The following is a 16,859-nucleotide window of genomic DNA, read 5'->3' as shown; positions in this document are numbered from 1 at the left end:
CCAAGATGCCAGCTCGTCCCTTCAGGGCGAGCTTGACATGGCGCGGCAAGAACTTCGGCTCGTCGATGAGGACAAAACCTAGAAGGCGTCCGAGATCGGCAGGCTGAAGTCCGAGTGCCGCGAGCACAAGCTGTAGGCCCAGGAGGCTCGCGGTGCGTGCACCCAGCTGCGGGCCCGCAGGACGGGGGAGGTAGCCAGGCTGAAGAAGCTGGCGGACTCGGCGGTGGAGGTGCTGCAGGGGTTCGACATCCCGGTGACCTCCTTCGACGGGGCGAACATGGACAGCTTCACCTCCTTCTTCGCAGACTTCGTTGGCCGGTGCAGAACTGCGTCACGGCCTTCGGGGACCGGCAGGTCGGCCTCGCAGCCGAGCAGGTCGCCGGGCAAATCCTTACTCGGGTCCACTCCGCCCACCCTGACTTCCCGTTCGAGTCGGTCTTCGACGTCTGGTCGAACGAGGAAGGGGCCAAGACCCACCGAGAAGCGGTGCAGGGTGTGTTGGACGAGATGGTGGCGCAGATGCAGGGCAAAGTCGATGAAGCCGAAGCCGCTGACGAGGAGGTTGCTGGAGAAGCCCCCGGCACCGAGGATGCACCTGACGCCGACGCAGCCGCCCCGGGAGCGCCTCCTGCATGATTGTCTGTTTTTTATTTATTTCCCTGCAAGTGGAGCACGGCGCCTTAGAACTTTTTGTGTTAGCCTTTCTTTGTCATTCCACATGCTATTTGTGAACTCGTTTGCTCAAGCTTTATTATATTTAATACTACTTTTACTTGTTTCTTCGTCTAAAACTAGCTTGCCGAGGAGGGGCTCTGTCCTCCTCGTGTTTTATCCTTGCGTATCCGGGGACTCGCCAACTACACGCCTGGTCAGACTAGGGATCCGGGACGGACCCGCAGTGCCGACCTAGGACCAGACAGTAGCGGCTAGTCTCTCCGCTTGCGGGTTAACTACCCCAGCGCACACGACAGTAGTGGGGCCATTAGGGTTTTTGCTTGGATACTGGCTCGCAATGCTCTAGCTACCCAGAAGAACCGGCAGCGGCGGGGAATGGAGGTGCTCGCGACCTGCAATATTTGTGGGCGGGAGGAGGAGGATGAACATCATGCCGTGATTGGCTATATGAAGGCGTGAGCACTCCGGGATGAGATGCGCCAGCACTGGGAGCTGCCACCAGAGGACAAGCTGGGGAGAGGCCTTGAGTGGCTCCAGCTGCTCCTCTATGGCTCATCGAAGGAGATGCGTGCTCGCCTCTTGATGCTGTTCTGGCGAGCGTGGCACCTCCGCAATGACGTCGTTTTTGGAGATGGGAAGGCGTCGATCGTCGGCAGTGCTCAGTTCCTTGTTAATTACTTAGAGTCGTTGGGTAATCTTTGGCTTAAACCAGCAGATGTGAAGGGCAAGTCCTTGGAGAATAGGGAGCGTTTGAAGGGAGTTCATAAGCCTAGTTTTCGTTCTAATAGGGGTGTAGATGGCACTGCTGAGTGCCCTAAGCCGCCCCAAGACTTTTCTGAGCTCCAGAATTTTGCTTGTAACGTGACCCTTGATCGTTAATAAAGCTCCCTATTCCAGCGGGGGGAAAAACCATTTAAGTTGGGAAGAAGTAGCGTTTTCCTTGATGATCTATTAGAATTTAAGACCTGCTCAGCACTCGCACATGCCAACCCTATCAATTTGTATAGGTTGTTGTCTGTCAAAACAGAAAAGATGGCCGAATGGCCCCACTAAAATGGGTGCCATCAAAGAATAGTTCAACTATAACAAATGGTGAGACTCTACCAATTCTTGACTATCTCACCACAAAAGCACTTGTCTTTCTCAGTACTGAAACTAGTAAATATCTAGTAATGTCAATGCAGTGATTCAAAATTACCATCCTTACATCTCTACACAAATCTCTACAAGAAGCAGCTGCAGTAACAGTTCTATGATTTGTCTCCTTGGGGCAGCAATGTCAAAAAAACAAAAAATCTTTAGCAGTACCCACCAAACATTATTGTACATGTACCCAATCAAGTACTACCAAGAGGCACAGACTACATGCTTTGCATAGACAGGTCATGTCATCATAAGATGCATCCAGATTAGGAACACGAGACTTTGGGAAGATATTCAAAAGCGAGGGATGGAATCATGGAACCACTACAGTACGTAAATAGTATTTTGGGATTGTCTCATTGGGATTTTATCTTCATACTACCATATGAGCTCCTCCCTTACTTACCTCCTGCTACATTTCACGAAAATATAATTGGGAATCCTCTCAGTATTCCTATGATTTTCTTTGCTCCAACATAGTTCTCTTCGCTGAGAGTCTGGCACAACTCCTGATGCACTGCTAATTCAAGTTCAAACTAAGTATCTGACAAAGGTTAATGATACAGCAAGGAATGCTAGCTAAGACATATTTGTAAGTACTGAGCACATAAGATGAGACTATTGGCCTGGAGACTGGAATCCTCAAACACAAGTGAGAAAGATAATTCCAAATGATAGAATTGCAGACTAGCACATCTTGGCATCATAAGTGTCATGTGGGGCAGGCATTATCGCCGCCGCCACAGGGATCAGGGCCCAGCCGAGCCATTTATAGGAGATAAATCTCCAGAATGATACTTTCCTGGTTTAGTTATTTGGTTAGTTCAGATTTCGTCCAGATCTTTCCATGTTTGCTAGAGTCGTTCAGGTCTTTCCTTGTTTGCTACAGTCGTTCAGGTCTTTCCATGTTTTGCTAGATACCGCCAGCTGTGTTATAAAGCTACGCTATTCTCTTGTGATGGGATTATCAAAAGAAATAAACTAAAGGGGAGGTTTACCTCCAGTTCAATCTATCACCAGCGCCACAGCGCCCAAGTCCAAGCTACCTCGCCCTCGTCCTCCCACATCCCACGATTATCCCCTCCGTAACCTAGGTCGTGACAATAAGAGAGTCAAGATCCCTGAACAAGGCAAGGCAATATTTTGGACATGAGCCAGCACAAGCTTGGCTTGATGATCCGCCAACCTTTTTAATCCATGTAATCATGAACGATGTAGTCCTATTTACTAGCTAGTAAAGTCGGCCGCACTTGAGTTAAAAAAAAGAGAGATTTCTGACATACTGTAAGAGATAACTCTGGGAGCTGAAATATATTTCAAAAGGTACTGCAGAAATATGTTGGCCAAAACCTCAAACTACACCAATGATGTTTGAAATGGCAAGGCATAAAATCAGTCACTGGCTGCATTCACAAGTTTTTGGCACATATATACAAGATACTCCCTCTGTTCCTAAATACTTGTCATGGTTTTAGTGCAACCAGAGCTCTTGGTGGATAGAGGGCAGTGGCCAACTGCCCCGTATGGGGTGGAAGTTTTCGTGCAAATTCTGATATAACCATCATATTGCAGTAAACACTAATTACATGTGGGATATAACATTCAGGTTGTGGGTATAGCCGCAATGGGCTGGGTGATTTGGAAAATAAGACATATAGCCTGCTTAGGTAATTGCTAATTGCTATACATGTTCGTTCTTAAAATACTGGGCAGGTTTACAATAAGGGAATGAGAATGACTTGCTGACTACTGATGCTGACATCTTAGAACCAATGCTCTCTGTAATCATGTTTGAAGCCCTGCTGCTGCACAAAAGGCTGATGATGGTCCAAGGAACTGAAGGCAATGACATCAAAGATGATTTTGAAGAGCCTGAATGATTCTGCTGGGCGATAGGGTCGCTTTAGTTGTAAGAGGGCAATTATTGTTTGCCAGTCTGGGTTGTTATCTTGTGTTGAACTATGCTATTCCCTTAGTTGTAACTTGACAAGGCGCTTAGTGCGCTGTAGCCAGGTTATGTTCAGCTGGGGGTTTTACCATTTGAACTGAGCTGGTGGCCTGCCATCAACATACCTGAACTCCTGTCCGTTCATCAATATGACTGATAGTGAAACTGGGGCTTATTGGAAAAGAACTTGCAGTCAAGACTGAAATCCGTGGAACAGTATTTTCTGCTTTATGGCAAATCAAATAGACATATCAAAGTAGAGATTTCAGCAGGATAAATCATGATCCCACACTATAGCTATTCTCCATTGAAAAACTATTGTTAGCCAAACTAGTTTTCAATCAGTGCTGCTTCCAGTGAATCATTTCTGCCTACTGATCTCCCTACAACTGTAAAATCCTACTAGATCGCACCTACCTTGTGTCCTTGTCTAAGTTGCCAAGGAGAAGCGCCAATACCAGTTTGCGCCCGCCATTCTATTGCACACACCCCAAGCCTTGTGAAACCGCTATTTTTTACACTGGTGCCTAGAACACAAAATTTCTGTCAATCATTTAAGGGTAGTTCAGTAAATGCCTGTTACACTATAGAAGCTATTAAATAACCATTTCAGCAATGGTTTAGTGCTTATGTCTAGCAATGTCAAACAGGATGTATATAGCTTAAAATAGGGTAAAGAAGTTTCCTTAAAAAATATATACAGAGGTGATATACCTTGGGCATCGTTGAACTATGCACGTCGAAATTTATTTGCAACCGTTCTTATCCATACTCTATCTTTCTCGCTATATGCATAATTTGCATTGGAGGCCAACAGGACAACTCCTTCAACTTCTGTTTCACCATTAGCTCGATCAGGGTTGCTCACAATTGGTTGTGCCAACACAGAAAGAATTCCTTGCGGTAGAATCTTGCCAAGCTGAGTGTCTGAAAAAAACCGCATACAATAAGAAAAGCAATGTGAAGAACTTTTTTTCTTTCTCGAAGGCACACCTAAATGCACAAATGCGCGTCATTTTGTATTAGAAAAGCACCGAGATGGCATTTTGTATTACAAGGCAACAAAGAACCAAAAAGAAAAGAAAGCCAAGCCAAAAGCAAACTATCCTGCAACAAGCAACCTACAGAAAAACCAAAACCAAAATACTGTTTATAAGCAGCTAATCTTAAAAGGAAACAAAAACATAACAAATTTCATAAGCCAACAAAACGTCTGTATCAGTTCTTATCCCTAAGATACAGAATGAACTTTTAAGTTACAACTGGCAAGTATGAAAATTGGCATAATATAAGCAGTCAAGTGCATAAATAAAAACATATAATAAATATTTCAACCCAAACATTATAAAAGCTGCAGGACTGAATTTAAGTACAATTATCACTCAATGTCAATTAGAGTATAATGCTTCACCTGAACGGTATTACTTCATAAAGTACACTTCTTTGATGCTTGATGCAAGCAAACGTACAGTTGTGCAATCACTTAGGGGAAGAAAAGAATATCACTTGGGTAGATAACCAAAAATGCTTATCTCCACTCAGGGCGGTTTGCATACACACACTTGCAGAATTTTTTTCTGGTAGGCAGGAAAGTGTGGCGCACTTACCAGAAAAATTAGGCAAGTACAAAGCACTGCTCAGATTAACAAGTCCAGCTTGCTCCATTTGGCTCTTGAACCACTCAATCATGGCATATTTAGAAATATCCGCAGGAGGATCCCAGTATCCTCGTATGCACAACACATTGCCAATTGCTATGAGCTGATAGGAAGCAAAACCAAGGTGAGATCTTTTATCCCTAAACAGTAGCAAAATGTGCTAGGCAGTAGACATTATTACACAATCAACAATTCTGTAACAAGCAAACTTTGCTGTCTATCCCTACCAGTGCTCCATAATCCATAGCTTTAACTGTTACATAAAATGTTACATTATCCACTATTCATACACTCACAAAGAAGCAAGCTCAACCGAGTACTTAAGTGCAACACTGCCAGCACAGTCCTAGGGCATGTCTATAGTACTCATGGTTTTTCCTGCAAGTACTATTCACCTGCAAGCGGGAGCAACACGACGCGAAATAAGGCACACAGTTATTATTATTTTCGGCAAAATGCAAAAACTTTGCGTCTGCTGACCAAGTGCCTATGCAATTACAACTAAACACCCATAGCAGGCCACAACCAACAACTGCTAGACGACATTACAACAGACATCCACAAGGCGAAAGATTACATCAAAGCCACAAAATAATTCTACGTCACGATATTCAAGTATATCAAGCAACAGCTTGAATCTGAAACGTAAGCAACACAAAAGAGCACTTTTAACTGCTTAACTCATCGCAATTTGGTCAGCTCGATACACAGAGAATTTAATATCAATTAAAGTCTGTTCGACCGAGAAGCATCTGAAAACATACCACAGACGTGGTGTTTGTGTTCTGCAGCAGAACGTAGGTCGCCCATGCCATATCCTCCTTCTGAGCCGCCGACATATCTTCAGGAATCACAAACACCTGCCTGCTCCCCTCAGGCAACGGCACACGGCCGGCAGCACCGGCACCCTACAACAACCAAAATCCCAATTCACAGACTCGTTTCTTAACATTCACCATCCAACCCAAATGTATCATTTCGACAAACACATTGACGCATCCCACCTCTAGAAACCTGCCGAGGTACGGCAGCGCCGCCGAGAACGCGGCCAGGCACAGGCCCAGAGCCTCCGACCTCTGCGATTTTCGGAACCAATTAATCAGGCGTGCAAATTGCGACCGAGTATATCAGGATTAAGTGCGGCGGGAAAGAACCGACGAGCTGGGCGGGAGTAGGGGACGGCGAGAGGAGGTGGTTGAGGAGCACGAGTGCGCCGAAGCCGAGGCCTATCCACCTCGGGAGATACGACTCGTCCAGCCCGGGGATCCCTGCGTCGGTGCGTCAGACGAGGGCGAAAAAAACGCGCAATTTCGTGGAGGCCGGGCGGAGGAGGTGGAGGTGAGTACCGAGGGTGAAGCGGAGGACGGAGAGGTTGACCTGCTGCGGAGCGTCGGAGTCGGATGCGCGGGCGGAGAGGGAACGGCGGCGGTGGGTGGGCGTGGGTCTGGTTGTGGAATGAGGGAGGAGGTGAAAGGCGCGCGCGGTGGCGAGGGGAAACTGGAGGTGGAAGATTGGTGGCGCGCTGGCGAGCAGAGCCATGGCGAACTGACGGTGTCCGTGCGTGCGTGTCCCCTCGCGAGCCGCAGCAGCAGACTATTTCATCACAGGCCGCAGGCCGCATCTTTTTCGGGCCAGCAAAACAAACTGCGGTAGAAATGTTTATCAACTTGTGGCCCACGGCAGTTACAAGGCCGAAAGCCCATACCAGGCGGCTCTCGTTTAGCCGGCCGAGACGACTGCTAAAGAAAAACAAAAAGGCCGGCCGAGACGAAGCAGCAAAGATCCTTGGGGATTTATTTTTTAAAGAGCCTTTGGATTCGCCTGAACTTCGCAGAAGAATCGAAGCTTTCTGAACGTGTAGAGTGAACGTTCTTTCCTGGGGCTGTGCACAAAATGGGATGGGAATTCTTCCCAGACGCTCAGAATTTCAGCATTCAGAAGAGTCAAAGAAGTTTGTACAGTCAAAGAAGCTCCTCTGCGATGCGAACACCGTTCTGGACCGACCGAAGCATTAGTTGGTCGAATCAGACGGCTCGGGCCGGGTCAATGGCCGGGCGACACGCGCGGAGACAAGTTCATCATGGTTCGCCTGTACCGGCACAGCACGGCAAATTACTCACCGACAGCGGATGATGTGCCAACCAAGAACCGCACCATGGGATCCCTTCGGTTTCCCCTGGCGCCGGCATACTATAAACCAGCACCAGTCAGCTCGAGCACCCCGTCGATCGCCCCCACAGGCCGAGGCAAAAGCAGAACTTGTATTGACAGGCAAAAGGTACAGTAGCACGCAGTAATCCACATAATGGACGGCTGCACATGGAGTAGCAGTGTAGCACAAGTTTACCACCGGCCAATGGTGTCGAAAGGAGGGGTTTATATATATATATATATATATATATATATACATATAGGATGTGACTTCATGGTAGATGATGATGAGAGAGAGAAATAAAGCTACGAACCAAAGTTGATTCTTCAAAAATTAAAACGAGGGAAAGTTTTCTAAATCTATCTATAAGCAAAAGAATGAAGGATCATGGTGATGACGACGAAAAAAGACGAAGGATCATGACGATGACAGGACAGAGAGAATCAGCAACTCTAAAGTTGCACGGAGCATGTGACGGCTGAATATAGTCAAGAGAGGACAAGAAAGCCACCCGAATTTTGCTAACCTTCCAGACGGATCGAGTTGCAACAACCCGACATGTAAGTATCATTGCCCTCATGTTATAGTACTTGATCATGTAGCTCGTGCACACTTGCGATCTGCCTGCCCAGAATGGGAAGCACTCATTCAACGCCACTAAAGCAGATTAGACCAGTTATGCAGCTAGTACTAGTAGTAATCTGCAGTTATTGTGCTACTTCTGAAGCACAAAGCCATCACACTTAATTTTCCAAGCCTGCCAAATCTGACCACAGGAAGAAACTTAGACATGCGTTGCCAGTCAAACAACAGAAATAAGTCAGCTTCGGAACTTCTTCTGGTCAAATATTGGTGGTACTCTTTTGAGTATATACTCCCTCTGTTTCATAAAGATTGGCATGGATTTAAACTAGAACTAGTTCAAAACCGTGCCAATCTTTATAAAACGGAGGCAGTATCTTAGAACGGATTACCAGAGATCATCTAGTCAAAGACAACAACAAGTAGCAAACAGAAAGCAATTGCAGAAGCATCATAGAAGTTTCAGTAGCAATTACTAGTAGCAAACTAGAAACAACATTCAACACCGTTAATCCGTAGCTTTAAGTCTCATTTTAGTTCCAGGGAGAGAAAAAAGAACCATGGGGAAAATGGACACACAAAGCAGGCTGTGACGTTACTGACAGTACAAAATCTGAGTCTACAGTTCTATACACGTTTCCTCCGTTGCAATATCACAGCCCAAATTGATAATAGGATTGGGCTGCAACCTGCACTTCTCTACAACTCTAGCGGTAGCGTCGACACGTCTACAATCTCATCTCTGAACTCTTAGCAGTTATCACTTTCTCCTGCTGAAAGCCCTTGGGGTATACAAGCACCGAGTCGACACACAGACCGCCTTTCGTGTGTGTGCAGTCGATCTGTGCCATCGAGAACTTCAGCTTCAGTGCTTGGTCAGGCTTCGAGACCACAAAGTCACCTGCATGGTATAGGACCCAGCTCCCAGGCTCATCCAGGTAGCATTGAGATAATGCATGTTGACCATCGGAGGTGGCAAGTTGGAAGCGCACCGGCTTCTTGTCCCAACCGTGGACATGCTCTGAGCTGCAAACACGGCGGCCAAATCGCTTGTAGAACTTCCCAAGATGAATCCTGAAGTATAAACTGTAGGTTCCCACAGGGAAGCAGAAATCAAGCTCCCCAACCACTTCGAACCACCAGATTTGCTGAAGGTACGCCACAGACTGGAATCTGCATGAGCAGGATTTGGTCAGATATGGTTCCAAGGACATAGCAGCATGCATTTTTGTTCAGTTAGAACAGAATTACATTGAAAGAAAACTGTGCAGGTGAATACATTTGGGCGAGGTTTGACAGTCAATATCTTCCACTGGCACAGAATAGATACATACTTCTCGTGCCTTCACTTGGAAGGACTGCATCTACATTACATGCGATGGCAGTGATAAGATACAAACAGTTATCTATGTTGAATTTGTGTCTCTATAAGAGCAGCAAGCGAGTGAACTTATTTTAAATACATTATCCATAAAATGTAGAACACAGATGTGTTTCTGAACAGGCCATACATTTTCATGAGTTGAATATACAGCAACATAGTTCTTATACAAGAAACATAGTGCGAAGTAAAAGAAGTGTGCAAAGTGTGTGTGACACACGTATGCATATTGCAGTCTTATACAATAAACAAGGAACAGGTCAATCACACCATGAAATAATTTTGTTGCCTCCTTTCTTGCAAGTTGATACTCATATGGTCTCACATCACATCTTTTTGGAAATTCAACAAAATCTGAAAAATAAATATTAGTAAGCGCAAGATCAAAGCCATATTTTTACCTTGATTCGGCCGTCGGCATGTGTGTCCAATATCTCCTGTCATCGATGCCAGTTATCACCAAAGCTTTGGAGGATAGCGCCATGCAAACCCTGCCTTTGCTCTTCTCCAGCCAAAATTCCTGCAATTACAAAGCAAAAATAATTTTACCAAAGCTGGGATTCAATACCAAATATACATTTACCTCCTAAAAATAACAAGAACCGTGAGTTTTCCCGTGCTAAAGCACCATAATTTAAGAATGTTTTTTTATGTGCGTGTGTTTTTGAAGAAATTAAAACTTTACCCATTTGCTACGGTAAATAGTTTTAGAGCTAGATTCAATAAGCATAGATGGGTTCTTCCCCATGACAGTATAACCACGGAACGATCAAGATTAATAACTGATTCAGTCATGAGGTTGCAAATAATCAACAAAGACGCACTTAAATCCCATACAGAACACAAAACCGATGATTAAAGTCATATAAGCACATGGAAAGGGACCTATTCCTCGAGGAAAATATCTCACCTTTGTCCCACCATCGAAAGGCACAGGCCTGGAGAGCCTGGCGTAGATCTCTTTCTTCCCGGCCCGCCGCCGCCGCCGCCTTCCCTCGTCGCCGCCACCCTCCACGTAACCCATCAGGTGCCTGTAGTTCTCCGGCAGCTTGGCCTCCCACACGAAGTCCGCCCCCGCCGCACCACGGAACGCGTGGTTGAGCCGCGCTAGCCGGCAGATCTCCGGCGCGTCGAGCCGGAGCAGCACCTCGGCCGCGCACAGCTCCGGCAGGTCGCCCAGGCCCGGAGCACCCGGCTCCTGCGCCGCCTCGCCGCCAATCCCGAAGAAAAGGCTCGACACCCCCGCCCCCATGGACCCTCGCCTCCTCCAGTCGCAACGACCTAGGGTAACCGCCCCCCACCTTTGTAGATGGGAACCAAATCCCACGAACTCGATCCCCAATACAGCGAGCCTCTCGACCAGACCAGCACCCGATTCCGCACGCTCCTCGCAATCACAACCTGAGCCTCTCAGCCTGCGTCCGAATGGAATCCTCCGGGAACTTGTTCGATGCGCGTCCTCCGCCGGCAAAAAGAAAAGGCGAGCTTTGGGGAAAAGGGAGAGAAGTGGGGAACTAAACAGGGAGAAGGAAGCGTCGCGGGAGGAAATAAATAGACGACGAGTAGGGGGCGGTTAATGGCAATGGATAGGGTTTTCGTGAGCAGTTTATGGCGCCTTTCCACTCACAAATACACCCCTATATCCTTTATTCATCACATTTAAATCCTTAGAGGCGACCTTTTGGTAATTTTTCACGGTAATATCTCGGAGGGCCCAGTTATAAAAATCACGACCACGACCCACCTGGAATTTTCTCCATTATATTCGCAACAGATTGGGCATTACGATTAATGGGACGCCATTAAAGGCCGCATCCATGGACGCGATGCATGCACCGGGTGGCTGGCTGTGGCGTACCTGGCTACGCGTCAGCGATCGGGCCCACGGGTGGTGGCTCGCGCGGTAGAGACTTCCACGAACCACAGATGCCCCCACAACAAAAGACGTGACAGGCTGGAAATATTTATTTCCTTTCTTTATCTATTCTTACCGCGGAAACTACTTAATTGCCGCATGCATGCACGATAATCTAGGATTGGATAGAAGTGAAGCGGCATACATATCGCGCATGGATTGATTCTTTTCGTTTCTAATTACCGCGGAAACTGGTTACCAAATTGACATGTTGCATACGAACCTAGAAATAAACATTTATTAAATAATTACCTATTCCGTAGTAATTAATGAACTTGTCGGTACCATTAGCTCCTCGAACGGTTGTTGGCTCAGAATGACTAATCAGTCAATACTCTACTTCTTTAACATGCTATTTCAACATTTTAAAAAGCACACTCCTGCCTCCCACGCAATTTGCCTCACTTGCATCAACACATGGTTGCATAGCAGTAGATCGTTTGTTATTATTTTAAGAATTTTTTAAAAGTTTTTATAAATGTATGTCAAGCGTTGAAATTATGATCCATTTTCACTATTTTCTCTATGACAACGAGATACAGAAAACTACGTACTAATGGGGTATAGTTCGAAGAAATGTAGTTTGAGCAATATTATCCGAAGCAAATTAATTATACGAGTAAATCAGAACGAAAGTTGCATATAAGAAGGCAAGGCACAAAAGTCAAAGTCGTGCATCCAAAATTTGCTAACAGAGGAACCAACTTTGTTTGCAGCAGTGTAGTGGAGAGAAAACGGTTAGCGGAAAAGTCAAAGTTACCGACAAATGAGTCAAAATTACCAAGGGAGGGGTTATGGCTGCAGATAGTGTTGCTATTGAGTGAAAGTAGTCAGCATTGTTTCCAAACTTACTAAAGTACGAGCTAGTGTTTTCTTTCAATACAAAGTAGCTTTTCAAAAATATTCGTCAAATACCTGTGTCGATTCTAGTTCTAAAGAGATCATCAAGAAAGTTTATCGGTAAAAATGAATCCAGTTCGGACATTCGGTTCAAAAGTCATGGCTCTTAAAATTGCTTTGAGCAACAAAAATCTGAAAGTACACAAAAGTTCAAGGGGCAAAACGTGTATGTGCATGCAGAAGGCATGAGTTGCTCTCTCGTGGTCGAAAGCACCCTCGTAGAGTGATCAAACAAAGCGTTTCTTACATGTGCATGAAGCTCGCCTGGTCCTCTCACCCGAAAAACACTTCATTCACGCGGTGCGCTCCCAAAAAGCTAAAAAGTACAATGCGTTATTTCCTTGTGCATAGGACAATCCTCTCATCCAAAAAAACATTCGTTCACGAAAACTAAAACGTGTCGTCGTTGCTTTTAGTATTTACATAAACTGATTGTTTCCACGATCGCATTGCATACAATATTTTAATTATTTCATAAGAAAGTAACCATAGTTAGATAATTGCTTGTGGCTAAGGAATTGACTTATTACTAACTAAAAATCAGACGAATTAGATATAACAAACCCGTAAAAGAAAATCAATCGGGAACAAAACACTCGTAAATATCATGAATTACTAATGGTGGCATCATTTGTTACGTGTTTCGCTATCCGTGAAAGAAGGCAAGTACTACAATAGTGGCATTTTGTCCTTATTTGTTTTGGTTTACTATCCGTGAAAGGAGACATGCAATTAGTACTTCCTCCATCCCGTATTAAGTGACTTTCTATTATATATATGTAGACATTTTTAATCATAAATACATCCATATTTGGACAAATTTGAGTCACTTGATGGGAGACTGAGGGAGTAAGTACGATATCACCACTAAATCAAGCAGCTATGCCAACTTGCCAATCGACGAAGGAAGTACTCGTAGGTTTCATCCGCGACAACAACCAGCGAAGACGCCCACGCATGTAACCAATCCAACCCAATCTCGGGACTAATTCCACACCTGATCGATCAGCACCAGTGTCACGCTGTCTTGCTTCCCCAGTGAAAAAAGCGCGATTTCCCGGCAATACTTCTGGCTTCCTTTTTTTTTTTAGAAATACTTTTGGCTTCCTGGACTGGAGTAGTCCGACACGATCGATGGCGACGTGCCCGGAACGGTCGGCACGACGGCACGCGTATGTAGCACGAAATCTCTTTGTTTCTGCTTCTTCTTTTTTCAGGAAACTCTTTGTTTCTGCTTCTAATGGCACGGGAGAGGGGCCTGGTTTACATGTCTAGCTTTTCCCGAAGGTTCATTTGGCACGGTCTTTAATTCGGTCCCTGTCACGCCCAAAATTTGTCCGGTGAGGTTTGTGTGAGCTGAACCATGTTTGGTAGAAGTCTCCAACGTCAAAAAGAGTGTATTTTTAATATCCTGGGTTGGTCGGCCATGCTTTCCCTGACACCTCAATCCTTCGGGGGGCAAAGTTCGTCTTGCTCCTACTCGCAAAAAAAAGAAGTTCGTTTTGCTCCGTGCTCTAATTAATTGACTCAACTTAGCGGGCAGCTAGGCTTACGGGTACAAAAGTCCATCTAGTGCTAGTAACACTCGCAAAAGTCAAATCCCAACGACGAAGAAGACTCCATTAATTAGTATGTGCAGGAATCGTCCACTCCCTTGGACAGAAAAAAAAAACCCGAAGAAGAAGTCGCGTCGTTGCGAGGGAAATCCACACACGTGTAAACTGGACTGCCGTTGTGTGGAGCTACTCGCCGCGGAAGGTCCCAAACCTGCCGCGCTTCGAGCCTTCGAGAAATGGATCAAGCTAGGCCTAACGTATGGTCTCGGTTTTTCTCTTCCAAAAGAGAAACCGTCGGCCGCATCAACTTGAGTTTGCCTTGGGGAAATATGATTGATTGGAGCGCAACGGACGAGTGATTACATAGATAAACAAAGGGTACGTAGTATTCCGTGACATTTTCCATCGTCACATCGCTGTCGTCGTGGCGTACCCAAAGCCGCCGACGTCGAGAAATCGGCTCTCCAAGTTAGAACTCTGTCGTAAAATATCAGGGCAACGACCAGAGCTCTGCGTGGATCACTGGATCCGAGTCAGCTCAGACGGCACACAGCCCGTGCAGCCACAAACAAGCTAGAGCGAGAGACGTGGCCGACTGCTGTATTAGGTGGAAGGAGAGAATAGGAAAGGAGTATACAAGGTTTTGGAGGGATTGATGACGATGACGTCTTGGTGATTGATTTTTGTTTGTTTACAGTTGAGTTCCTTTTGGTGCTCTTGGATTTACATGCCTGGATGTTTTGCTGTGTAAAGAGGAATCATAGGGTGCGTTGGAAAGCATCGTGAATTCGTGATTGCATTATAATCCTAGGTTTGGCGCTAATGTCTCCGGCACACGTTATTTTTGTTCATCCAAACCGGACACACCGAATCCGATGGTGACTATATTTGTTTCCTGTAGAGCTCAGACGTGTTTAATTTTTATGAGACTCCAGCGCATCAACCTCGTAGTGATCCATTTGTGGGCTTGTGGCTGGTCGACTCTTCTTTTCTCGAAACGGACCCCTCTGCCGATTTGCTTGAAAATCACCGGTCACGCTTTCACGACGTCTATGCCACACGAACGACACGAGATTCGTGGGGATCGATGCAACGGATTCCAGGCAAAAGCGAACAAATGGTCTTCTTCTTCCTGCGTCACCAGGGGGTACGTGTGATGTACTCCTAGTTGGAGTATCGAGTTGACGGAAATTAACCGGATGAGTTGACGCTGCCTGCCTGATGGCTGCCGCCGGCTGCGCCCACTACCCAACAAAGTGCTCTACACTATAGTTTTCCGGACGACCATCCTTGCACGCTGAAGCCTCCGATTTGGCCACCGGATCGTTTCAGGTGACTCAGCTCCACCTCACCAGCACCGGAGTCCAAAACCAGTCGCTCTCTCGGGCCCCGCCGTCCCGGTCCAGGGCCGTCCCTCTCTGGGTTTCCCGTGGGCGCGTCGTCCTCAGCCCCACCAGCCATGCCCTACCGTTAAAAAAGTAAACCGATCATACTCCATTTTCGCAGTTCTCGTTTGGCACTGGTCTGATGAATGATCCGCCGATACGCGCTCCTGCTTCTTCACGCAAAATATCAAAAATAGGAGTATATGGGGTTATGCGCGTGGTCGATCAATAATGCAACGTGCAGCACGCGATGCCCAACTGATTAGGGGCGCAAGGCAACACATGCGTGCAGCTAAGCACTGTACTACTGCTTGCTCCAGCGATCGACCTTCCTTTCGTCCTTGCAGGGAAATGATCCATCCATCGCTGCCGTAATATTCATTCATGCCTGGGGCTTGATCTTCGTGTGACCGAGCAACGGAGACCGACGTACGATTGCCCCCAACTGAATTAGGCAGCTCGATCTTGCACGACGCAAAACTGGTACAGTAGTATTGAAGGAAATACTTGTACAGTAGTATATCATCCCGCAAGTTCGCAACTGAATTTGGCTAGTCTAGGCAGATCATGCATTAGGCGGTAAAAAGAACGGAACCGGCCTCGTTATCTCGATATATTCACGAGGGCGCCAGAGTCAGTACGTAGCAATAGTGCGTGCACACATCCATCGGTCCATCGTCCTGCCCTGTACATCGTGTCCTAGGATGGTAGGATTACTCTTCATCTGTCGAGAAAATATACGATGATGAAAGAAAAGGCCGGCGGCCGCGTCCATCAATGGTGCGTGTACGAGCAGGATCAGTGACAGCACTGCTGATTAATTAACTAACCAGTGTCTGCCTCCAGCTTCTCAGTGGCCGCCAGATTCCCACGATCTGCAGCCTTGCCTTGGTTCGGTGCACCGCACCTATGTATCCACCATCCATCGATCCATCCATCCATCTCGTTCCGTCGTGTCGCAGAATTCCTTTTCGATGGAAGCAAGAGGCACCAGGCTCTAGCTAGTATCTGGCGCCGTTGTTCCGTGCAAGCTTGCTTGTGTCACCGGCCGCCCTCGCCCGCCGGGACGTACAGTTGGTGCGCAGCAGCCGAAACGAGCCAAATGTGCCGTCGCCAGGATGTGTACAGATCGTGGCGCCAGCCAGGATACGTACGTTTCCTCTGTACAGAAACGGACGCTGACAGCAGCATGAGGAGGATGGAGGAGGATTCAAGGATAAGCGCGGCAGTAGCGGACGAGGACGCGACTGGTGATAAGGGGACGAACGATTTTAAGTACGTACTCCGTAGATGATAGCCTCGCTCGCATCACAGGCCCACGGTGGCAGGACCACTAGCAGAGATGGCGCCAGCCGCGCAAAGTTGCTTTGTTTTGTCGAGACGTGGTACGGTGGTGGACGATGGATGGGTCTCGGGTACAGGGAGTAGGCTAATTAGGCTAGGCGCCGATCCAGAATGCAGATACAGTTCAGCCAGGCGCTGATCCAGAACGCAGTATACATAATTTTACAGGTACAGTTAAGTTCAGGATGGAGTTCTGGATACCAATACTTCCTTCGTGCTT

The 16,859-nt window shown here is 46.6% G+C and overlaps 2 protein-coding genes across 9 annotated transcripts; both read right to left on the bottom strand.

Annotated features, from left to right (window-relative positions):
• Window positions 1–1,814: 1,814 nt before the first annotated feature.
• LOC100838404 (protein COFACTOR ASSEMBLY OF COMPLEX C SUBUNIT B CCB2, chloroplastic) lies at window positions 1,815–7,012 on the bottom strand. 8 transcript variants are annotated; one of them, XR_002965660.1, is made up of 10 exons: window positions 6,771–7,012; window positions 6,583–6,692; window positions 6,429–6,500; window positions 6,189–6,332; window positions 5,374–5,527; window positions 4,481–4,693; window positions 4,184–4,309; window positions 3,892–3,989; window positions 2,817–2,908; window positions 1,815–2,335 (listed from the first exon to the last, which is right to left on the bottom strand). XR_002965660.1 is itself a non-coding variant. In XM_014900141.2 (7 exons), exons 1-6 carry the CDS (start codon window positions 6,961–6,963, stop codon window positions 4,497–4,499), a joined length of 870 nt encoding a protein of 289 aa, XP_014755627.1. In that variant the 5' UTR covers window positions 6,964–7,012; the 3' UTR covers window positions 1,815–2,335; window positions 4,481–4,496. The 8 variants fall into 8 exon arrangements, 3 of the variants coding, with proteins under 3 accessions (XP_014755627.1, XP_003574220.1, XP_010234925.1); XR_002965657.1 differs by lacking the exon at window positions 3,892–3,989 and having other exon boundaries at window positions 4,184–4,293; window positions 6,771–7,011; XR_001406623.2 differs by lacking the exons at window positions 3,892–3,989; window positions 4,184–4,309.
• A 1,600-nt stretch (window positions 7,013–8,612) lies between these two features.
• On the bottom strand, window positions 8,613–11,115 carry LOC100838107 (F-box protein PP2-A13). The gene is made up of 3 exons (XM_003574171.4): window positions 10,450–11,115; window positions 9,941–10,059; window positions 8,613–9,331 (listed from the first exon to the last, which is right to left on the bottom strand). Exons 1-3 carry the CDS (start codon window positions 10,789–10,791, stop codon window positions 8,887–8,889), a joined length of 906 nt encoding a protein of 301 aa, XP_003574219.1. The 5' UTR covers window positions 10,792–11,115; the 3' UTR covers window positions 8,613–8,886.
• Between the last annotated feature and the right edge of the window lie 5,744 nt (window positions 11,116–16,859).

This window comes from Brachypodium distachyon, chromosome 3 (genome assembly GCF_000005505.3).
Source record: "Brachypodium distachyon strain Bd21 chromosome 3, Brachypodium_distachyon_v3.0, whole genome shotgun sequence".
Classification (NCBI taxonomy): Eukaryota; Viridiplantae; Streptophyta; class Magnoliopsida; order Poales; family Poaceae; genus Brachypodium; species Brachypodium distachyon.
Note: the sequence above shows the minus strand (reverse complement) of the source record. Positions and strands in the feature narration are given on the sequence as shown.

What these genes read in the sequence shown, in the direction of transcription:
- LOC100838404 (XM_014900141.2), bottom strand. Translation starts at nt 6,963, where the DNA reads ATGGCTCTGCTCGCCAGCGCGCCACCAATCTTCCACCTCCAGTTTCCC. An exon ending in CGTCCTCCGCTTCACCCTCG is followed by an intron (nt 6,693 to 6,770) that starts GTACTCACCTCC and finishes GCACCGACGCAG; the next exon opens with GGATCCCCGGGCTGGACGAG. An exon ending in CCCCTACTCCCGCCCAGCTC is followed by an intron (nt 6,501 to 6,582) that starts GTCGGTTCTTTC and finishes CGAAAATCGCAG; the next exon opens with AGGTCGGAGGCTCTGGGCCT.
- LOC100838107 (XM_003574171.4), bottom strand. Translation starts at nt 10,791, where the DNA reads ATGGGGGCGGGGGTGTCGAGCCTTTTCTTCGGGATTGGCGGCGAGGCG. An exon ending in CTTTCGATGGTGGGACAAAG is followed by an intron (nt 10,060 to 10,449) that starts GTGAGATATTTT and finishes TTGTAATTGCAG; the next exon opens with GAATTTTGGCTGGAGAAGAG. An exon ending in ATGCCGACGGCCGAATCAAG is followed by an intron (nt 9,332 to 9,940) that starts GTAAAAATATGG and finishes CTGCTCATGCAG; the next exon opens with ATTCCAGTCTGTGGCGTACC.